The sequence below is a fragment of the Barbus barbus genome, assembly GCF_936440315.1.
Source record: "Barbus barbus genome assembly, chromosome: 30".
Classification (NCBI taxonomy): Eukaryota; Metazoa; Chordata; class Actinopteri; order Cypriniformes; family Cyprinidae; genus Barbus; species Barbus barbus.
The window spans coordinates 22,250,327-22,274,991 of NC_136758.1; the positions used below are offsets into that span (position 1 = coordinate 22,250,327).

The window sequence follows — 24,665 nt, forward strand, 5'->3', positions numbered from 1 at the left end:
TCAGATAAAAAGAAGACTAAATGAAATGGTGAAAACATCTCAAATTCTTTTTTAAAAAGTCTTTTTTAAAAGTTTGATTATGGACATGTCCTCTGAAATGAATTCCGGGCGAGGTCCAAGGGCGGATTGACTTTTTCATTCCCGGCTACAGTGATGCAGTATTGTGTTTGAGGAGGACTCTGCTCCCCCAGCATCAGTGATATATTGAATGTGTTCAAAATACAGAACAATTGGTGCTGTTTTCTACTCATCCTGAAATTGTCATGTTGCCTAGCAACACTGGAAAAGTTAACTCTACCTTGATACAGGAATTACCTGTGACACTTAGACCTTTTCTCCAGCACGTCTGTACTTAAAAGTTACAGCATGTCGCTTGTGGAATTTTTATTTTACATTGTAATGAAAATGAAATATTCAATCTGAATCATGTATCTCCTGCAAAGCTCTCTGAGACATTTGTTGAAACTGCTTTAGACTTTAGATCAGATGAATATCAGAGAGGTCTCCTCCATTCTAAAAAGGTCTTTTAGTGTTGATCTCGGATCATTAGAGTAATTCCTAACAGAGCAGTCTGGCCAAAACCACGAGGATTATTCGAATGAGTGACTACTATGTTAACGATTCCAATTACATCCCTGGAATTACTAATAATTGTCTACTATGTTACTCATTTTTGTAATTATTTTTCAGGGTATGTATATATATATATATATATATAGTTCATTACATTAACTATGGACCTGTTCCATTAACATTTTACAAATAATGTATCTTGTTCTATCATTTAAGACCAATCAAACTTTTATTTTCAACGTTTTGATTGGAAAGTGTGCTGGTATTAGTCTTTTTTTAACCATAAAGACTGATAGACTGCTGCATTTTGCAGTTTAAATTTTCTAAAAGAAAAACTGACATCTAAGTTATGATGCATTTTAATTTTAATGTCCTGAATATCAGGCAAGTATCAATATATCAGCTAAGCATCAGTCTTAATTTCAAAGGAGCATTTTATTGGGTCTGACCACTGATGAAGTTGCATGGGCAATCAGGCATAGATGCCTTATGTTTTGTGTTGCTTGGATGAACCTTTTAAAGCCATGAAGGCATCGTATGGAAAGCTGTTTTAACATTTATTCTTTAAAACTAACAAGTATCTGCATTTATGTTGAGTTCTGATTAATGCATATTACAGTTGTCTCTGGCACATATCCCTTTTTTAATTAGGTTCAAATATTTATTAGTCGAGCTTTGCTATATTACAACAGCTACTTATATTACATTTTTAAAAATTACGTTTCATGAGAATTGGCTAGTAAAAGTAATAAAAGGAATACATGCTAATGTCTGATGTCAGTGTATATTGATTTGATCATTTTAATCTAAAACATACAATTTTTTTTTTTTTAAAGGTCTAAATGTGAATACCTAGTAAATATTTAGTATATTTACTTACTGGAATAACCATCCACGAAGAATCAAATGGCAAAATTAGCAATTTGTTACCAGTAACATCAAAATCTGTGACTGTTGGAATAAGAGTGACTAGTAACAAATGAATGAATAATAGTGACTGAATGGAGTAGTAGCAAATTAAAACCAAGCTAACAAAAACATTTTGAAAGATCTTTGTGCCAACATTCCCATTAAGTTATAAAAACATTTCTCTCAATGTTCAAAACGTTCAGTTTTAAAAAAAAAAGTAAAATCCCGAGAACATTACATTTTACAAACAGTATAGGAACATAAGGGTACAACGGTGCTAAAGGCACCTTGGTGTAAAAGGTGCCTTTGTTATCATTTTCTTCTAAACCACTAAATGGCAGAAAAACTTGGCTTAGCACTTTGCAAAACATTTGCTTTTCAAGATGCACGTGCAAATGTGGCTGATCCTTGACGCAATCGCGGGCAGCTGCACAAATTTGTTTCTGTGCTTATTTGATCTAAAATTTGAGGTTTTTTTAAATGTTGTAGATTTAAGTAGCAAATAAGAATTGCTAAAATTATTGAATATATTTTGAGACAAAGGTCTTAATGTCACAGGTTGATGAGGCACAATCACACGAAGAAAATAAAAAGGTATTTTAATTAGTAAATCCAGGAAACAGACAAGTATAACAGCATAAAATGGATGAGAACGGACGAAGACTAAGGGAGAATTGAAGTCTTAAAGCATGAACCAAACAAAGGAAACTAATGAGATAAGACAACAGGTGAACTGAATGACTAATTAAACAGAATGGGTAAAACCAGGTCACAGGAGAAACAGAAAACCACAGACATATAACACTTAATTATTTTCAGTTTTTTACTGAAGGGCATATTGCAGGTTAGAGACTTCAGTGAGTCGATGTATAAAAAAAATACTGTAGGAACTTGATTTTCTTTAAAATATACTTTAAAATACGCTATTAAGGCTTCTGGAGTCGTTTTTGTGAGAATTTTACTTCTGCATTTGAAACGCGCCAAAACCGGAAGGGACACATTAAAAGGGAGAGCGGTCCATTTAGACCACAGGAAAACAATGGATCGCAATGACAGTTCGGACGCTGAGAAAATTTTAAATGTGTATTTACACTCGTATGACGGACCACAGATAAAATGATGAGCCTGCTATGCAGCCAAGAGAGCAGGACAGGCCAGGATTAGACAGAACAACGGTCAGAGAAGACAAATTGAGTTGATGTGAGGAGAACAGGGCAGGTGTTTGGTGAGAGATCAGTGTTACCTTACAGATATACACACGTTAGCTAATAGCAATGCTAGTATCGATACTACCAGTACTAGAAACTAATAAGCGTTGATCAGGCGTGTCACACTCGTTAATATCCGACACTAACGTTACGTGATAGTGGTTTCTTATCACCGCAGGAGAGAGAGATAAACACGTTTTTGATTCGGTGCTTGTGTGGGAAATGCGAGGTGACCTGCAGTATTCCTCTCTCAGACTGATGCATGCTGGGAGAAGCAAACACAAGTTTAGATCACATTCACTGCTGACCATGCTTTTCCACTTGGCCTCCATCACATCTGTTAAGTTACACACCACCGCGGTGTTTGAAGCAGATGCATTAGTGAAGTCCCGTCTCTTCAGCTGCACTAACGCACCGAGGCCCAGAAGATGCCGTCCTATTTCTTGTTAGGAAACCTGTGGACTCGATGTCCTGACAGGCTGGAGTTTGTGCAACCTCCACAAACACAATAATTTACCATGACAATGATACATTGAAATAAAAATAACTACCGAAAACACACTGACCCGCGTGTGCTCAAAGCAGAGTGCGGCACACGACTCCCTTCTGTGACGTAACATGACGCGATGTTGAAAAAAAGCGGTTTTTGAGAACCGTCAAGGAAAGCCTCAATTTTTTATCTAAATTTGTGCCCTCGCGTCTTGTAAAACATTTTCAAATCCTGCATTAACGGTTCATGGTATTTTCATACAAGGTTATATATTCATTTGAAAAAAATGTTTAACCTGCAATATGCACTTTAAGATAATTAAAGCAACAGTTTGGTAAAGAAAAACGTATGGTATTTTGGGTAAAAAGTACAATAATTAACATAATCATTAATAGAAGGCTGACTTTTTCGTTTGTTGACATAACATGGTTAGATTCAGATGGTAAATATTATATATTATGTTGGAGATAATCACCGTGTTTAGCATGAGACCATCATATTTAAAAACATGATATTGATCATATCATATAATAAAATATAATTTGTTGTAACTACTGTAAATCTATATGAAATTATTATGTGATCTCCTTCAATGCTTTCAGAATCTTTACTTTTTAAAATGATTTTTTTTTCTGTATTTTAACATGTTTTATATTAACATATTTTAATGACAGTATATTTACTGAACAAAAAATAAGCAGACAATAGTACACACTTTGCTAAAGTGGTTGTTTTGAACAAGTAATAGCTTACAGTATTAAAGGAAAAACATTATTGTTGCTAAAGTATTTGTATATATATTGTGGGCCTTTTACCCCACGCCACCTCATACATTTATAAAATTTTTAAACAAAATAACTTGTATGATTTATTTTCTAACTAAATATGTTGCTCCATAAATTTATTTATTTGTTCTGCAATAATACACTTTGGGCGTAATGAAAAGCAACTTTTTTTCTTAGGGTGTGCCTTTAGCCCCGTTGTACCCTACTTTTATGTGTTCTGAAACAAGTAGTAACTTTTTTTTTTTTTTTTCTTTTTTTTTTTTTTTTAAATGTCCAACTAAAATGTTTAATGTATAAATAATGTTTTTGTGCAAACGTTTAGAGAACATTATTAAAGACCAGAGAACTTTGGGCACACATTCCAGTACAATTAATTTGTTTATAAATTTTAGGAAACTGCCAGAAATTTTAGCCAAAGTTCTGAGAACAATCCCTATTAGCTGGGAAATAGATAGGCCTACTAGTCGCAGTTGAAGATCTTATACGTTGTAATAATATTAAAATAAGTTCCAGCAACAAAGAAAGAAAAACTTTAGTTTTAGAGTGTAATTGTTAAAATGGCTTGCCATATGCCTCTGCTCCGATAGTTTCGTGCAGTCGCAGGGAACGTGCGCTTTTTGTTAGGGTTGTCGACTGAACTTAAGTGCATCGCGAATGTGTCCAGAGAGTTCTTGCGAGTTTAGTCTGTGTAAACTGGTGTTGAAGGCTTACTATAGTAGTTTTAGCTTATGCATAAATTCAACGCTTGTATCAGTATTGTAAGATCTTTTCAATAGCGTGCGTGCAGCCACCTGATGGACGTACCAGCGACTGAAGTGAATATAAGGTATGACGGCTTTTCGAAGTGACCCAGTGAGATGGATCGCATGAGATGAGCTGAACTAGCAGATCCACCCACAATCTCATCTAACAGGATTTCAGCTGCCACTAAACCAATTGTCAAGAGGATGGTATGAGCATCTCTCATCATCATTGCTCATATGCAGTGATTTTGATGTACATGCAGCCCAAGAATAATGGAAGACGAGGAAGTTTCTTATAGTTGCATGCCCACCACCGTTAAATGTAAGATGTGGAGACTTTATTACCAGTCCTGTCCAGCAGTAGTCAAATAATGGCATGTAGAGGCGCGTGCTGCTGTGGTCCTGTGAATGAAGATAATGCGAGGTTCATAATGTTGCTGCTCCTCATCATCCTCTACCTCCTGTGCGGAGCCGCGGTCTTTTCAGCCCTGGAGCATCCCAAGGAGAAGCAGGCGAAGGAAAAGTGGGCTCAGAGGTTTGAGCTTTTCAGCCAAAAGTACAATCTCAACAAAAGTGATCTGGAGAAGTTCTTGAGACATTATGAAGAGGCGAACATGGCAGGAATAAGGGTGGACACCCTCAGACCACGCTGGGATTTTACTGGAGCCTTTTACTTTGTCGGTACTGTCGTTTCCACCATCGGTAAGAAATATATTTGGACTAAAAGATTCTTAAATGTATTAGGTTTATTATATTTATATAGCTATCTGAAATCACTAGAATTTGTATTTACAATAAACAATTGTATGATAATATAGCAGGCTAATACTAATTTATTTATGCGAGTGTGAGTGAGTGACAGTCACACTTTTCAATTCAGTGAATATATGTAGCCTAAAGTCTTGCCTGGAAAAGCAAAAATATTGATACAGTTTATTACAGACACCTTATTGTTTGAATAGTGAGGCATATTCTCACAATACAAGTGGTCTGTTAACAGTTTAATGAAATAGGATGCAATATATACAGTATATATATATTTGTATTGTATTGTGTGTGTGTGTTGTAATGAATAAACTGTTTACATTTCTAATATTTCAAATAGTCGGTCTTATTGTCCCTTCATGAATGTATGTCAGTGTGGTTTTATCATCTTCACTTGTTTACCTGAAACACTGCAAAAATTAGGATAGAATCCACACAAAAAATGTAATTAGTGAGGTTTGACTTAAAAACAACATTAAAAAGCAACATAGAAAACATATATTTATGTAATTTGGCTTTGACTCAAAACCATATTGTTACTGACATATAGCCCTTGTGACAACTCGACCTGTAGTATATGTGATACAGCTATTTATTAATTATTTATTTATTGACTTATGCAGGTAAACCACAGGAATTGTGTAGACACAAGTTTTCTTGTGTTGTTAGTGTTTTAGTGTTCATGTTGTGTATTTATTTATTTGTGTATATACTGTATGTGTAAATACACTTTGTCAAGATTAAAATGAATACACAATAAAGTGTTGCAAATTGTTAGGATGTTGGATGTTGTACAAGTTAAGTCAGTCTGATACATGTCCCGCTCTCTTTTCTGTACATTTTATCTTTATATAAATATTGACACTGAGGTTTTAAACTTAATAAAGATCCTGTTTATCTACATCGAACACTGCAGGTAGTGCAATCAAAGATTTTTACAGAATTTCCCAGTTCCTCATGCCTGTATTCCTAACTAATTCCAAGAAAATTTCCCAAAGGGGAGCCAACAACCACACAACTGTTAGTATTCCAAACGATATGAACCATAGACCTTTGCAGCTTATATTAACTGATGTTTAGTTTGGTTTCATTGCATCTCTCTTTGATCAAGCACCTCATGAAATGTCCAGTGATAAAGTCTTCAGCTGAGGATGAGAATGAGCTTGTCTTCATGATGTCCCCATCAATGGTGGCTTTCATGTGCAGGGGAAAAACATCTATGAGAAGAATAATGCAATCCACTTGTTATTTGCATTTCAATCAGTGTGACAAGGGAAAGGTGGGAGATGTTTCAGTATCTGTCACCAATAGCAACAGTTTGTTCTCCAGCTTTGAAGAAGAAAATAGTTTTGGCCGATTGAGATCAATAAACAGCCTGTGGCAAATATTGTTTATTCAGTTATATATATAAATTAACGTTTCTTCCTCTCATATTTCTCACAGGGTTTGGAATGACCACACCAGCCACAGGCGGTGGCAAAATCTTCCTGATCTTTTATGGTCTCATTGGCTGTGCAGCCACCATTTTATTTTTCAATCTGTTCTTGGAGAGAATAATAACAGTGTTAGCTTTTGTTCTCAAATCCTGCCATGAAGTCCAACGGCGACGCAAAGGAGTTTTACCTCACAACAGCAGACAAGACTCGAGCGATGCGAGGCTAAATCGTGAAGACAGCCTTGCAGGATGGAAGCCCTCAGTGTATTGTGTGATGATGATCCTTTGCGTGGCAGCAATAATCATTTCTTTTTGTGCTTCAGCCATGTATTCCTCAATCGAGGGATGGGGATACTTGGATTCACTCTACTTCTGCTTTGTGGCATTCAGCACCATTGGTTTCGGGGATATGGTCAGCAACCAGCGAGCCAGTTACGAAAACCAAACCGTCTACCGAATCGGCAATTTCTTCTTTATTTTAATGGGCGTTTGCTGCATTTACTCACTGTTCAACGTCATCTCTATTGTTATCAAGCAGGTGCTCAACTGGCTCCTGAAAAAGCTCAAGATGCCATGTCGTCACTGCCCCCGGAGGTCTCTCCGGCCCCGTAGAAACGCAGTCATGCCGGCCCATGTGCGAACACGTGTTCGCAACATATCCATAGACACAGATGCAGTGAACGACAGCGAGACGGATGGACGCAGGATGTCTGGAGAGATGATCTCCATGAGAGACTTCTTGGTGGCTAATAAGGTCAATTTGGCGATCATGCAGAAACAACTGTCTGAGACTGCTAACGGCCATCCCAGGCCATGTGGGTCAACAAATAGGCACAATGGATTCTCTGGTGGGGTCGGAGCCCTGGGCATAATGAATAATAGGCTTGCAGAAACCAGTGTGGACAGATAAATATAACCTTTACAAACAAAACAACACAATGGCTTTATGAAAAGCCAGATTGCACTGCCCATTTAGCTAGTATTACTTTTATAATACAGATGTAGGCTCGTACATGAAGTCTCTTTTGTGTTTTGAATGCTGTAGTTGAAATATCCATTGCTGCTCTGAAGGTAAAGAGAACGGAGAACTCAAGCTCAGGTCTGTTTCTAAGATTGATGTGCTGGGAGAGGCTTTGCTGCACAGAGTTTCGACTCAAACTTTCTTATAATTGCAGGTTTTTGTTTTTGTTTTGTTTTTTTATTGGAGGACGTTGCAATCAGGTTTAGCACTTTGCATGCCAAAAAATGAACAGATGGGATCTACAGTAGCGTGTCCAAAGTCTGAGACCACTAGTGTGAACATATTTTTTATGTTTATATTATGAGCATAATTCACATTAAATGTGAACTGAAAAATTAACATTAATTTTTTAATTTCATAACTATTAATTGAAAAATAGTACTTGGCTTGTCCTTCTTTGGATTAAATTGCAGCAGCACTCGAGCTGCATGAACTTTGGATCAAATGATTTTTACATTTTTACAATACATTTACAGTAAAACTTACAAAATATTTCTATTTCAAATAAATGCTGTTCTTTTGAACTTCAGTTCATCAAGAATCCTTAAAACATTTATCATGGGGTTCACAAAAAATATTAAGCAGCACAACTATTTGTAACACTGATAATAAATGTCTCTTGAGTGCCATATCAGCATATTAGAATGATTTCTAAAAAATAAATAACTTTACCATCGCAGGAATAAATTGCATTTTAAAATATATTGGAATAGAAAACAGTTATTTTTAATTGTAAAAGTATTTCAAATTATTACTGTTTTTATCAAGTAAATGCACCTTGGTGAGCACAAGAGACTTAAAACAACAAAAAAGCTCTGACCCTGAACTTCTGAATATGCATGCATGCATGTATAGGGTCTGAGATTATCATTGTGGTGTCAGACTTTTGGACTCCGTCTTTCTGTCACTTCTGTCAGCTTCTGACACTTTCTAGTGAAGCGTTTCTTTTTAGGTTCAGCTGAACAATCTAAGTGAAAAGGTGATGGAAATTACATTCATTCACCAGTTGCTTGCTATCCTCTTCACTGTGCAGGTATGTAGATATGGGCATGAGGCATAAGGTGTGACATTTAAGAGAGCCAGACAGCCCACATGCCATCTGTTTCATGACATTATACTGCAGACGCTTCAGAGAGTCTTGCAGCTGTATAGAATCCATAACTCTACTACAACCGATTGATTGCTTGAATTGCTTATCAGGTATTTCAGATGAACTGAAACAAATGTGCAACAGTGCACAGAACAAAATGAACAACTGTTCATGAAATATGTGCAATGCCAAAATGGGTATGATGCAGGACATCAAATCATTTTCTCCAGCACTTTGTATCTTAAACTTTGAAACCTGCTTACTTTATTTTGAGGTGAATGACTGTGTAGAGGAGTAATGCATGATGAATTATAATAAATTTTGCTGGGAAATCTTGTTACATTATTATACTTTTTTTTGTTTTTTTTTAGTCTAGAACATTATAATCAGTGATGCTCTCCACACTGGATGCGGAGCGACGCGACAAAATACCGTATTTTGATATCATATTTTGATTATGATAACTATATTGGATGTATGAGATTACTGTTGTGCAAATCATCTCATAATGCAGGCTGTTATTTGACTGAACAGCAGGTAAGTGAATATCCATTTCTTTAGGTTGGTGAGTCCTGTCCTGTCTGTGTATGTGTGTCATGACTTTCCTTCCATTAACATCTGTCACCTGCAGTCTTATGGCCCTCACCAGCTTTCACACCGTGTCGATATGATCCTGCTGTCACTTCAGGGGAATCTCAGAGGTGATGTGAAAGCCAGCAAAAGCAACTCAGTGGATTTCCAACCTGTTTCCAAGCAGCAAAGGAAATAGATGTTTTCTAGCATATTCTAGTCTTCTTATTTGTTCATTTTGTGCATTCTGGGCTGTCAAAATTAGTGAGTGGATCAATGCCAAGTCAATGATCCTAAACAGTCATATTGTTGCACGCCTAATGCACATTTCTTGCCTTTTGCATAATTACAATAGTATAATCGACTCAAGAAGCCCCGGGTTATTTGGCTGTGATTTGATTTTGAAACACAGGCACATAGGCCACATAAAGTCTAGGCTGTTCATTGCACTCAAAAACCTACCGTATTTAATGCTGAATGGGGTAAGTTGTCATTAAATAGGTATTTCAGCTAAAACTAAACAAAATGGTAAAAAAAATGTAAAGGGTAACACAAAAATATCAAACCACTGCTCTCACCAACATTTATAATATTGAAATTGGTAGTATGCCTACTACAAAACAAAAAAAAAACAACAAGAAAATAAATTACAGATATTTTGAACGCGTTTGAGAATCATGTAATTTCAATATCTTTATTAGTATTTTGCAGTGCTACCAAAATGTGGTTTTGTGGACACTGTTGTTGTGATTGCGGTAAATGTCCACTAGAGGGCGGTATTGTGTAATAAAACTTTATCTTGTTGAAAACATACATCTGTATGATTACCTTAATAATAATATTAATAATAAACGAAATTCATATTTCAGAGAGAAAGAAATATAAATAGTGAACTCCACATTCTTTCTTCACGTCCTCAGCGAATAAAAAGTCAGAATTTATATTTTTGTCCGTGCAGCATTTGGTGAAAAATGATCGAGGATGAAACTGTACCATATTCCACTGGATTTGTAGTCCGGCGCTCGACGAACTCTCATTAAGTGTGACTATCCCGCCCGCTGAGAGGAACTACAACTCCCATGAAACCACCGCAGCGCTTCTGTTAATATCAATATGGCTTCTGTCAGTCAGACAAAGGCGAATCAGTTTTTGCCTTGAAATGAAATCAAATTAGGGAAAGGTAGCGGGAGAGTCGGACATCGTCCTGTTTTGCCGGTTCATGTCTGGCGACGGGGATTAAAGGGACGGAAACACTGTCAGTTGAGTTGAATAAATGCTGTGGTGCACGGAGGCCCCGCACGCGCACAATCAGGTAAGTCTGAGATGCCAAATTATAAGAAAGGCGTCATTTGTTAAATCTGTCTGGAGACATGAAGCATGCATTCACGTGCAAATGACGCTCTGGGGGGGATTGAGCTCGGTTCGACCGCTGCTTCGCATGTAAAGTCACATCTGCTCTCGTTCTGTGCTGGGATAGGGGTTTAGAAAAGAAATGCCAGCAGCTGTGCAACAACTGACACTATGATGACATTGGTCAAATGAACTAATTTGCATTCATTATTATGGCTATTAATAGTTATGTGTATATTTATATATTATTCTGTTATTATGTGTTTCAACTAGGTGCTGACAGCATCCTGAGAGCTGTGTTATTTGGGTGTTTATATTGGGTTAAAGTGACGTCCGGTGAATATAGGCTTGATAGTTGATGCAAATTATTATTATTATTATTATTATTTTTTCAATAGCAGATATTTTTTAATTAGGGACCACTATTAAGTGGTCTCTATTAAGACCACCTAAATTCAAAGTTGTGCATCTTTTCTTATAGATACTATATGTTAATAGTTTTTCAATAAAGTGTATGCAATATACAATTAATCCAGTACAAGCACGTTATTTTTGTCATGAACTGATCAAATTAAATTGCTTAGTTTATTTGCAGATGTGATAAATCCAGATTAAATTTTCTAATGTAAAGTGCTTTTGTTTCCCGTCATGCATTTTTATTGTAAATTCTTCACATTGCATTACATTAAATTAAAATAATTTAGATGCATTTTTGACAGACCAACTGCAAAAACTGCTGATGAAGCTAAAATATGGATTATGGTTTAGTATTTTGCACTTTCCAGGATCTATTCAACAATAAAAAAGTCAGTCTGGATGTTTTAACGTGGTCCCTTCAACCTGTTCTTATCACGTACCTTAAGACAGTTTGCAATTTCTCTGGCTGTGCAGCTTTCTGGATTCTAGCTTTCATTCCCAGTCTCAGTTTCTTCATATCAACTTCATATTTTTTGCCAGTGCAGAAAGCTTATGAGGCTTCCCATTTTTGGGCCATATCATATTTTCTCAGAGTGGTCAGTTTGTCTCCACAGTGAAAATAATGTTAGCGGGTAAAGTTTCTAACAAAAGAATGTGTTTTCTTCCCTAGAATTCAGTTAATGTTGTTATATGAGGTGAAGTGGCTTTTTGCTTAGTATGCTTATATGAAGCAGGGACAAAGGGTTAACAGTGCACATTATAAGCATTCCTTATAAGCCCTCATGAGAAAAAAGCTTTATGTTTATGGATTATAATTACAGACAGAGCTTCTCAAATAGCTTGTATAATATTTTCATTTAATATAATTATTAAAAGTGTTTATTTATCATTTTTATTTTTAAGTTTTGTTGTTTTATTGCATCTTTTTGAGCATCGTTTAGGTGGTGTTATGTGCTTGTTACAGATATGACCTTTTAAAATACATTTATTTCCTTTAAATGTTAGGAAAATAAATAATTTGAGGACGCATTTGATTTATCTCTTAATTTTAAATAAAAACTACGCTTCTTGAATGATATTAACAGCTTTAATATGTGCAGTTTTGTGTGGCTTGAATAATCATTTTGTTTATGTTTCTGTAGAGACCGTAGATGTCCTGTAGATGCTTATCACATTCAGTTTATTTATAGATATAACTTTAATTGTAGAAGCACAGTGGGCATCAGGTACTTCAGATGAGATGGTCTCTGTTTTCATTGATCTGTGGGCATGAAGGTCTAATAATTACCAGCTGTCTATAGAGGAAAATTGATAATTTAAAGATCACCGTAAGTTACATATGCAACAAATGGGCTGTAAAAAAAAAAAAAAGTTTAAAATGAAGGAGAATAGAAGTAAACGCAGATTTGGGCTTTTTTTGGATGCCGTGCTGATGAAGAGAACCAGGGGCATATGGACAAAATCAACTTTGATCTTAAGCTGCTGCAAAACAGATGAGTTTTTGTGCTGCTGCTTCAGTACTGTAGTTTCATAACTATAATCTATAGATGCTTTTATGCTTCCATGCATATGTCAGATAAGACTATCATTATGACTATGAATATGTAAATAAAAGAAACAATGAGCAACACTAAACTCTAAAACTCCTCAGAGCATTAAAACTTTATTAAAATTGCATGCACACCAGTAGCCTTGCATTTAATGTTTGATATAGCACTATTGTATCTCCCTTGATGATCGTTATTGTTAAAAGTAGCGATGCTTTTTGCATTATTAAACAATTATTTGTGTTACTTGATTTATGTGTGCTGGTCAGTTAACTGAGTTGGTTTGTTATCATCAAGTGAGTAGAAGTGGTTGTGCGTGCCTGTGGTTTAACATGTCTATGGCCGATTCTGAGTTCTTCTGTCAATGTGGTTTATCATGTCTGAGGTGACACCTTTACATTTAGAATGTTTTTTATTCTTATGTCAGAAAGACTGAAAATGTATATGTGGTGCACGCATCTTATTGTTTGGTTTCTACTGCTAAAGGCAAGGTATTGTTTTTTGGGAGATACAAAAAATGGAATACTGAACAAATCCTTTAGAATGCTCCCAGATTTATTGTTGTTTTTGCTGATTTGCTGAATCTGATGCCTCTGGATAATTAAACCTTTTGAAGCTTTTTAAGGGTGCTTGGGTGAGCAGAAATCTTTTTTTATGCAGCGCAGACACCAGGAGACAGTCGTACTCGCTCATCAGCAGAATTTATTCTTGAAGAACATGTCGCAGGGAAGTTGAAATCTTCATTTTGTTAAAAGGAGCCCCAAAGTTTTCTCGTTTACTTGATTGCATTACACTGTGCCATACGGAATGCATATTCCGCTGGCACGAGTTTTGCATTTGCAGCACCATAAGTTGTAGCTTGCTTTTAAAACTCGAAATGAATTGAAATACGGTGTGTTACGGGACAACAATACGGCAGAAGCGCGCGTGTGTGGGCAACAGCCTGGCATTGAGAGAACTATTCTCAGACAAACGCCCGTACGGAGTGATTCATCCTCAGCTTCTTCTCTGAAAGTAGGTTGGCCGCCTCCGATGGAATTTTTCTTGGCAGTTTTCCCTAAAGTTAACCTCCTTCCCCCTCCTCACATGTCCCAGCTTTCTGCTGTTTAAAGTCTAATAAAAATTCTGTGGTAATGCATGCAGTGTCTTTGCCTTGACCTCAGACAGGCTCCACACTTCTGTTGCAATGATTGGTCGATAAAGGTGCGGTGACTTTGACATTTTCTTGGAAAAATAATGCTTTAGTTAGGGCTCATGCGCATGCGCCCCTGCTACACCTCCTCCACTGCATTTCTTAGACAAAAACATTGTTTTTTAGTCTAGGCTGTGTTGTTTTGACTTTTAGACATTATGCAGCCATGTGTCGTGTTTTATCAGCATTTCCTCCAACATCAATTCTCTAATGCAGCAGCTCTCTCTCTTTTTCTTGGCAGAATGTCCCATTATACAGATGAGCCTCGTTTTACCATTGAGCAGATCGACTTGCTGCAGCGGCTTCGTCGGAGCGGCATGACAAAGCAAGAGATCTTGCACGCCCTGGACACCCTCGACCGGCTGGACCGCGAGCACGTGGAGAAATTCGGCCACCGGCACGCCCATGGCGGAAGCGGGGCAGCCGGCGTCAATCACGGCAATGGCAGCAATGCCACCACCTCTTCCAACTCCTGCACTACCTCCTCTAACAACCTCACAGCCTCTTCTTCGACGACCTCTACGGCCACGCAGACGGGATACCGTGGCAATGGCCTTTCTCCCTCCCCTAGCAACAGCTATGACACCTCCCCGCCCCCGACGGTCCCCACCCCTGTGCCGGTAGTAGCACCCATGGTCCAAAATGGACGGGACGGCCTCGCCACTATGCCCAACGGGAAGCTTTCTCCGCCCCGCTTCGCTGTTAGCAACACCTCCTCGCGGGCCTTTGCATACGAGCACCCAGATGAGGAAGTGGACATCGATGACAAAGTCGAGGAGCTCATGAGGTAAGTGGGAAACTCTCTGGATGGGATGGTTCATATTTTATAAAAAAAAATCTGGATGGTTACAATACAAAAACAATTAAGGCTGCAAGCAGCATTGAAAGGGCCCTTGCACCCGGGCTCACTGCTTGGCTGTGGTGCTGTGACTATAACTGAATATGGCCATGGGCATGTGTTCAGGACAGGACTCTTATCAAACGTGAAGTTTGATGAAAATGGCAAAAACGGCACAATACTTGCCGAGAAAATAAAAAATAACAGACTTCCTGTTGGGTTTTGGACTTCGTACCGATATACTTTTTTGGAGGTATTGGTGTGTTACATGTGTCTACTGAATTTCGTACATGTGTTTCAAATAGGGCTGGGCGATATATCGAATGCGATTCATCTGGAATAATGAACTCGATATTGCGTAGCTTGTCAGTTGACTACAGCTCTGTGTATTAAATGCCGCTGCATTTGAAAGCAGGTGATGGAGATTTACCGCTAATCACAGAACCGGCTTTACTGACAAGTTGCGCATTATCATTGCGTTCGATATATCGCCCAGCCCTAATTTGAAACACAGCTCGAGAGGCACTTCGTTGAAATTTTATAAGTGGCACCATTGAGCCATTTTGCCACACCCACTTCTGAAACCAATATCAGATGTACATTTTCGCCAGTTCTGATGCGTGTGCAACGTTTCATGAGTTTTGAGCATGTTTAGGTCCTCAAAAATGCGATTCATTTTGGAGAAGAAGAAGAAGAAACTGAGCAATTCCAATAGGGTCCTTGCACCGCGGTGCTTGGGCCCTAAATACAGAAAAATATTGTAGTCCACTTCATGATGAACAATTGTCTTTTGAACTCGTCAGCCTAAAACACCTTACTTGTTAGCTTTCATTCAGATATGAACTTAAACGGTGTATTTGGATGATACATCTAAATACCGTGCAAAAATAACAACAAAAAACAGTGTAGTCCAGTTCATGAAAAGTTCTCTTATGAACGAATACAATACGTTCAAAACAAGTCACAAATGAACTCATCAGCCAAAAATTCATCAATCATTAAAACTGGATCTGACTTAGTCATATCTGAACTGAAATAATATGTGTATTTGGTTGCTGCATCATAATACACACACAAAAAATATCAGTGCAATCCCAGTGCAGTCCAATTCATGTTCAGTTGACGCTTATGAACAATTCTTTTACATGAATCATTCAAAATGAGTCACAAATCATTCATGTCAGTCCTTAACACTGAATCCGAGTCACTCATTAACTTTGATCATATCTGAACTGAAATGAACTCTATTTGCAGTTTGTGAAGCTTAAATTAGTGTTATTAATACTGACTGGTTGTTGATATGACAACATATAGTTAAAGACAAGCATTAGGGACTTTTTTGTTGTATAGAATGGTTCTTTAAGAAATGTTTCCAAAAATTTATGTTTTTCATTTGTTGTCTCTCTCTCTGTTGTTGTAGAATGGACAGTGCTATAATTAAAGAAGAGATTAAAGCGTTCTTGGGGAACCGGCGAATATCACAGGCAGTAGTTGCCCAAGTTACAGGTTAGTTTGCTCTGGCTTTTTGTTTTCCAAAATGAATAACAAATATATTGTGATTTATCCTGTGACTGTGATATATTTCCGTTGTTATTTTGTATAATAAAAAAGAGAGCAGTTAAAGCACACCTTAATATTTTGCTACTTCTAGCATAATGCTATACAGAAATGTCAGCTGAATGGCTGTTTTTTTTATTACAGTTGTGGGATTTGTCATGGCAGGCCTTCGAGAGGCATATGCAAGTCAGATTTTGCCCTTATGAGCTGTGTGTTGTTGTCTCCAGGTATCAGTCAGAGCCGGATCTCTCATTGGCTGCTCCAGCAGGGCTCAGACCTCAGCGAGCAGAAGAAAAGAGCCTTCTACCGCTGGTACCAACTAGAGAAAACTACACCTGGTAATACTCAACCCCAGTGTCATTTACCCGTGTAGGACGTCCAACAACTTTCTAATGTTTCTGTCATCTAATAACTTTAGTTTAACTCTAAACCCAAGACAAATTTGGCTGATAGAAATGTTACAAAACATTGAGGTGATAAAATAGTTCATAATTTGTATATTATTATTGTTTATTTATTTATTTTTATAGATTCTTTCTATACAACACAATATGACAATAAAAAAAATAAAATCATAAAAATCATAATTCTATATAAACCAAATTATATTTTGTGATTGCAAAATTGGGTAAAACAAGCAGCCCTTTCAAAATTTTTGAATTTGCAAGTTGCCATATGTATGATTTATTTTATTGTTTTGTCATTTGATACTGATACTGTTTGCTTTTATATTGAATTTTGAATGTTTCATATTATTGCGACATTCCTGGCTGATCTGAGGGAAGATATCAGACGTTCAGTGAATAGATTAGAAGATCATGACCCAAACCCCAGAGCAGCGGTTTTCTCATTATCATGTGCTTCCGGACATAGTGAAAAGGCTTTGGTCTCTTCAGAAGCACACAGACTGTTTTCCTTATGACACTTCATCTGAGATGACACGTCATGTTTGTGTCCCAGGTGCAACACTAGCCATGCGGCCCACCCCGATGGCCCTGGAGGACATTGTGGAGTGGCGTCAGACCCCTCCTCCCATTAGCAGCACCCAGGGCAGCTTCCGTCTGCGGCGTGGCAGCCGCTTCACCTGGAGGAAAGAGTGTCTGGCGGTGATGGAGAGGTGAGAGGATGTGGTAAATTGTGTGAATGGTCAGGACAGGACATTGTGGGTCATTCCAGGATAATGGATGACCTTTTCGTTGATAAACACACTATTGTTTATTCATTGTTAATTTATGTTTGTTCATAATACATTATTTATACAGCTTGAAATGTTAAAAATGTATCAGTTTAGTATGTAGAAATTTACATGAACCTAGATAATTTAATTCTGTAAAGTTCTGTTCATTACTGGTTCATGACACCTGATGTATTAACTTAGGAATTTTGAACCTCATTGTAAAGTGTTCATTTATTTTACAGATTTCTGTTTATTTGAATAATTACTTGGAAAAAAAGTAATCTTAATTGACAGATATATAAGAATGTGTGCCATTGTTTAATTCAGTATGTTAGTGTTTATATTAATAATTAGCTCTTTAAATTAATCTAATGATACTGTACATATAGTTTGCTGGGTATCTTAACTATTATCAAGAATGGTGAAAATTTGACTAGTATTGATATTGACTACTGAAATGTTGGTATTGTGACAACTGTAAAACAGTCAACCTAAATCTAGAATGAACAAAGACAATGCAAGCCTATATTTAAAGGGGTCATATGATGTTATTTTAAAGATCATTATTTTGTGTATTTGGTGTAACAGAATATGTTGACCTGCTTTAATGTTAAAAAAAAAACATTTTTCAAATACTGTACATTATTGTAGTTCCTCTGTGCCCCGCCTCTCTCAAACGTTGTTTTCTACAAAGCCCGCCTTCCAACAAGTGCAGTCTGCTCTGATTGGCCAACTGACCCAGTGCATTGTGACTGGCCGAACACCTCAAGCACGGTTCGGAAATGTGACGCCCCTTACCATAATCGCAAGCTTCAGCTTTCAAGTTAGTTTTATCAGTCCAAAAGGGGGACAGAGTTGCGTGACGGACACAATGATGATGCTCGTATGTATTTGCAGTACACAAGCTGCGGTTAAGTCTATTTCTGACGGGCTGCTGTACACTCCGCTGTGATGTGACCCTGTTCCCCTCACACACACACTCATGATGCGTTACGCACAAAACTCAGAACAGTCAATGGCAAATACTTGAACTAATAACAAAACATACTTACAGTTACTGATTCAGAAGATTGTCATAGCAAAGTCGGAATTGACTTTTTTTTTCTTTTTTTTTTTTTTTTTTTTTTGGAAATAGCCTTCGTGCATAGCCAGCCTTGTACTCTACTAGGTTCACGAAACTGTCGTACATAAAATGTTGTGTTGTAAACAAATCTTAATCAATGATTTCTAATTGCACCTACTTTCGGAAGGCCAAATAAAGAGCTTTTGCTTTCGCATAGAAACACACAGGGTCTTCCTGACATGACTGCATCAACACTACTGCGGTTACTGAAACCACACCTTCTTGAACATTTGGGCGGCATTATGCAAATATTTCCACATTGTGATGTAGACATACATGGAACTTCGTCTTTTATAAAGAATATATAGGGATCTCATCTATGCACGAACAGCTTGTAACACTCCAAAGACAAAGGAAAACTTGAAATCGCATCATATGACCCCTTTAAAACTACGAAATGTGTTATAAAAAGGTTATCGGCCTTACATTGTTTATCTTATGTTTCCGCACAAGTTATTTCAATGACAACCAGTACCCCGATGAAGCCAAACGAGAGGAAATTGCCAACGCCTGCAATGCAGTTATTCAGAAACCAGGTAGGATGTTTAAACACAAGCTCCATAAAGAAGATGAATGCATGTGTAAATGCCTGTTATCGTGGCCCCAGACGTTATTGATGAGCTCTGCTGTGATTTGATTAAGGAAAGAAGCTTTCAGATCTTGAGAGGGTCACGTCTCTGAAAGTTTACAACTGGTTTGCCAACAGACGGAAGGAAATTAAGAGAAGAGCCAACATAGGTAATGTTGAAGCCCTCTGGGGACAGACAAAGCTCGAATTACACGCAACAATGCATTTTGAATATGGACAATGTAATTATTTCCATTGCGTTGTTATCACCATGCTGCAGCTGTCTCATTCAAAATGTGTATTCATCAGAAATATTGAATTTACAGAAAAATGCCTTTCAGAAAACTCAGTTCCATCATGTTGGGTACATCCTAATGGGCTCAGATATGTTATGGCAAGGTCTGTTTTTTTCTAAGAAGCAGCAATCCTGGAGAGTCATGGGATTGATGTCCAAAGCCCGGGAGGTCATTCCAACAGCGATGAGATCGATGGAAATGACTACGGTGAGCCTGTAGCTGCTGACCAAGTTTTGGGAATGGTAAGAAATTTAGTGATTATTATTATTTATTTATTTATTTATTTTTTAAATAAATTAACCATTCCTACATATCTTTGCTAGGATGGCCTATATATATATATATATATATATATATATATATATATATATATATATATATATATATATATATATATATATATATATGTGTGTATATATATAATTATTATTTTTTGACACTATTTAGTATATCATATTGTATATTTATGTCATATATATTTTGTCCTAGATTAATTAAAAATTCTGGCTAATACCGATTAGCTAATAATTATTGTCATGTTATGGCTGATAATCACTATATGGTTGATATTGAAATTGAATGCTATTTTGTAAATAGATCATTTTAAATGCTTCATATGAATTTAGGAATGACAGCAGAGGTCAGTCTAAATTTGAAAATGGGGAAAATGCACAATTAAATATCCAATACCAGCCAATATAAATCCAATAAATGCAATTTTTTAAAAATCAGCCCAAACTCTGTAATTGGTGTATCATGAGTTGTATGAACTATTTCATGCTCTTTTGTCTTTTAATGACACAAAGTCATTCAAACAGGTTTGCAGAGGCAAAATCAGAGGGCTTCAGACCAATCTCTGGTTCTCTACTTCCTTATAGGATGACAACACCGGTCCAAACGAACACCAGGACCCCATAGCTTTGGCAGTGGAGATGGCCGCTGTCAATCACAGCATCCTGGCACTGGCAAGGCAGGGCGGACCCACCAGTGACATCAAGACAGAGGTGCTGGATGATGAGTGAGAATCCTCCCTTCGACGTGGAGTGCGGAGGGAAGCCGAAGGAGAAATGTGGGGTTACGTAAACAAAGCCAAACAGTTTGTGCGTGAACTGTTATGAGGAATATGGCCAGGTCGTTGATGACCAAAGTGAATGCGGAGGTTATAAAGACTGTTAACCCAACATTCCCCCCTTCCTCCTCCCTCCTACATGTGACGCCTCAATAGTCTTTTCATTCAAACCGTTCTCCTACATGCAGCAGGTTGGGGAGGCGGTGCGATTAAACTGTTGACGAAACACGTTCACTAAAAACTTCATGCAACATATCACCCTGCCATCTCACACTTGGATAGTGAATTTCGCCTCTCAGTTTTCCTTCTTTCAGGAAGTCTTCTTTGCAGGATATAAGAGGTCAGTATCATACTAAATGTTCACTGCCTCAGTCTCTCCAGGGAAAGTGTGTTGGGAAGCATATTCTCTCTCACTTATTAACTTATTTCTTTATGTACGTGCAGTCTAGCGTTGCTGAAATTGCGTTTAAACTTGTACAGTTGTCACCAGGGTCTAAAGTTAACACTTGCCTACCACCAAATGTGTACCTGCGACTTTGCCAAGTCTGCTCTGCCAAGCATTAACAGACTAGAAAAAAAATAATTACTGGCTAGTTGATAAGTCTTACTGAGAAATGCAAAATAGCTTGGTGATTCGAAATTGACTAGTTTATTGATTAGTCTTAAGGAAGTCTTGAACGTTTCTTTTTAGGCATCTACATAAAATGTGTTTTTGCATTCAAAAACAGCTCTCGAGGCATGGTTTTATAAATGTTATGTTTAAATATCATTATTTTAAAAGTTATTTTAACTTCATATCTTGTCTTAAAAATGGCTGAGACACTTAAAAAAAATATTGCCATACTAGGGGTGGGCGATTTGACCAAAATCAATCATTTTATTTCTCTGTAACAATATATATCACGATATTTTTATTTTGGTCTTTATTGTCTCTATGATATCAAATTGTCTGATGCCATTGAAATTTCACTAGCCGAGAAAAAAAATCTCTAGCTCATTGAAGACGAGTAAACAGTCAGCGATTATAATAAGAATGAGAAACTAATTATAAGCAATAGGACAAAAAAAATACTACAGCGGAACAAGTAAATAAGAAATGTTACATACAATCTATAAGTAATCAAAATTGATAAAAACACTGCATATTCTTCACTGTGTAATTTAAATATATATTTCTTCTTATTAAAGTTACAAAAGTCAAAAGCAGTGAGAGATTTATTAGACTATTAATAATAGTAATATTAGACTGCTGTCACTTTAAGAGCTGCCCGGATTCAATATTCTGTTTCACATGCGTTTTCTTTCTCAGCTGTTTACTTTCACTTAAGACCTAAATTACTGTGTTAATGGGGATATTTGCAAAGATATGCATTTTGCGCGCATATAGCCAAACGAGTGGTCTTTTGCTGCTGATTGCATTTCAACAGCTTATCATCACTTGTTTTTAAACCGCAATACTTAAAAATGCGTGCAAATGATACGTTTTCGTGACCACGTAGCACAGCAACATCACGTGAGCGTTTAACCGCAAGAGACGATAGTCCAAAATCTCTACCCATTGACAAATTTCTACCACACAAACCCGGTCCATCAGTTATCAATGAATGTCTTGTGAAGGTGAAACAGCTGCATGTTTGTAAGAAACAAATCTTTAACTGTTACACAATGCTACATTTCTACAAACTTTCTGCCTGTCGCTAATCAATTGTATCTGTTGCGACTCGCACGTTTCGTCACTACATCAAAATTTAGTTGTCATTGTGACAAGAATAGATTAAGTAAAACAAAATACAGTTTTATGACCAGTATGAAATACTTGTAGTTGTAAAATTGGCAAAACGTTAATTGTGGACCCTGGTTGTCAGCGTAAAAGGACTGTTTTTGCGGTACCATAACCGGCCTGCTGGCTTCAGCAATTACGTATTGCACTTTTAATTACTAGCGGGAGCTTATTTATGTTCCTGCCGCTACACAACTGTGCATCTCTGCAGGGAGGCGTCGAAGGCTGTCTGGAAACTGAAGCCAACTCGTGAAGATTGTGCCATTATATTTCAGCATTAGCAGACTAGAAATTCAGTCGGGCTCTTCTGCAGGCCTCTCTAAAAGCAATCAGACAACAGCCGTTTATTTGAACGTATATAACCTCAAAGTGTTCTACTCAGCCAATAACTGTGCAAACGTTTCAGCAGCACGCGGCTGGAAAATGTTGTAGCATTGGGGATTTCTTTGTCTCAGCGAACGGGAAAACACTTGACAATCAGGGTGACGACGTTCCAGTACAAAAAAACCTGTTGGTGTTTGCCCACGTGTTCAAATATGGGGTTTCTCTGGAAAGAAATGATAGCTAAAGTCCCTTCCATGGCTATTAATAACCGTTATTTCCAAAATTAAAGTGGATTTAACCACTCTAATAAATATCCCATGTACTTGCTTATTTGTTTTTTTGTTGAATAATCATAAAATGTCACTTTAAGGGAGAGGGTTATGGTGCTTTGGGTTCTTTACCCCAACCTACATATGTTTTTTTTTTTCATTTATCTGGTACTGTTTCAAAGAAAGAACATAAGAGGGATGGACTAGTTCAGGTTATTTTTATTTGTGCTTCAGAATTGAAATATGGTGCTTGTTTTAAAAAAGGAATACTAACCACATGCCCTCTCCCACGTTTTACAGTCTTTCCTCTTTGCCTTTTAGGAAGCTGCTTTCTGTGTGTAATGCACATCATTGCAGTCACAAATAAGCTTTTTTTAGACGTATCAAAACAGCTATCGGATGACAAACCTGTGAAAAGTATCAGCTGCTTCAAAAGTTCTCTCAGAATGTCATTTCAACTCATCAACACACCTTTGTTCCTATTGAGCGTTAGATTTCAGTCCATGAGATCGCCACTAGCTAACGAACAAGCTCGCAGCCGAACGTGAATTTTGAACATGGGCTTCAGCCTTAATGCAAGTATTTTTAAGCACTTAAATTACAGAATGTGTCAAATCTGTCAACACGTCATTTCTGTGAAAATTAACTGTTGATGACGCTGTTTAAGTTAACATTAATATTCCTAGATACATTTATTCCATAAATCTACATAAGCTTAACATAAATGTACCAAGTCTATCTGATAAATATATAACGAAAGAATATTGTATAGGAGAGAATATTAATTGGAAATGAAATTTCTCGCTTTTGGAAATTCTGCTAAGCAGATAAATCTGTCAAATGAGACTGTATTTGTTTCTCTAGTTATGCCTTGTAATTTGGTTGAATTAAATCAAGTACAATCTGTTCCTTTGTAAGGGTGACCGGGGCTATTTTGCACATTTTTTACATCAGTGAATATTTGACAATATATATATATATATATATATATATATATATGTACACTCTCTAAAAGATAATATTAAACATCACGTTTAATATGTATTATTGCAAATACATATTTTATTTAAAATATATTATTATTGACTTATTTTTATTATAATGTTTTTTTTTTTTTATCAAATTTGGTTAAAATAAGTTGTAATGAATTATACAAAACTACAACACGTAAAACTTGACAACTTGGCCCAACCTGAATTTTGAACCTACAATACTTTTTCAAATGAATTAACAATTTCTTATGAATATAAACAGTAAAATTTTAAATATAAAGCAAAACACTTAAAATCAAGGTTTTGGCTAACAGAAATTTAAATGAAAAATGAAATTACAGTCCTCCAACTGAATTCTGAATCAGAAAAATAAGTTTTATATCTGTTGAAATCTGTTTTCATTATATAATTGTAATGCAAATGTGGTTTTATTGCGTTCAGCAGCTATTAGAATAGATATTGACATATGAATGCGAAATCAAGCATTTCTGCATATTTTTTATTTTTTTGTAATTACTGAAATATAATCCTTGTGACAATTTCTCTGTGACAACTAGCCCCGGTCTCTGTTTTGTAT

At 36.7% G+C, this 24,665-nt stretch overlaps 2 protein-coding genes across 2 annotated transcripts; both read left to right on the plus strand.

Moving 5' to 3' along the window:
* Positions 1–5,079: 5,079 nt before the first annotated feature.
* Positions 5,080–7,818, plus strand: LOC306850493 (potassium channel subfamily K member 13-like; the record flags this gene model as incomplete). Its single annotated transcript, XM_079386149.1, has 2 exons — positions 5,080–5,410; positions 6,917–7,818. The coding sequence occupies 2 exons, from the start codon at positions 5,080–5,082 to the stop codon at positions 7,816–7,818; spliced, it is 1,233 nt and encodes a 410-aa protein (XP_079242275.1).
* Positions 7,819–10,670: 2,852 nt separating this feature from the next.
* LOC306850222 (homeobox-containing protein 1-like) lies at positions 10,671–21,784 on the plus strand. Its single transcript, XM_079385731.1, has 9 exons — positions 10,671–10,901; positions 14,337–14,882; positions 16,354–16,439; positions 16,718–16,828; positions 17,451–17,607; positions 19,244–19,326; positions 19,433–19,528; positions 19,781–19,896; positions 20,533–21,784. Exons 2-9 carry the CDS (start codon positions 14,338–14,340, stop codon positions 20,674–20,676), a joined length of 1,338 nt encoding a protein of 445 aa, XP_079241857.1. The 5' UTR covers positions 10,671–10,901; position 14,337; the 3' UTR covers positions 20,677–21,784.
* The last annotated feature ends 2,881 nt before the right edge of the window (positions 21,785–24,665 follow it).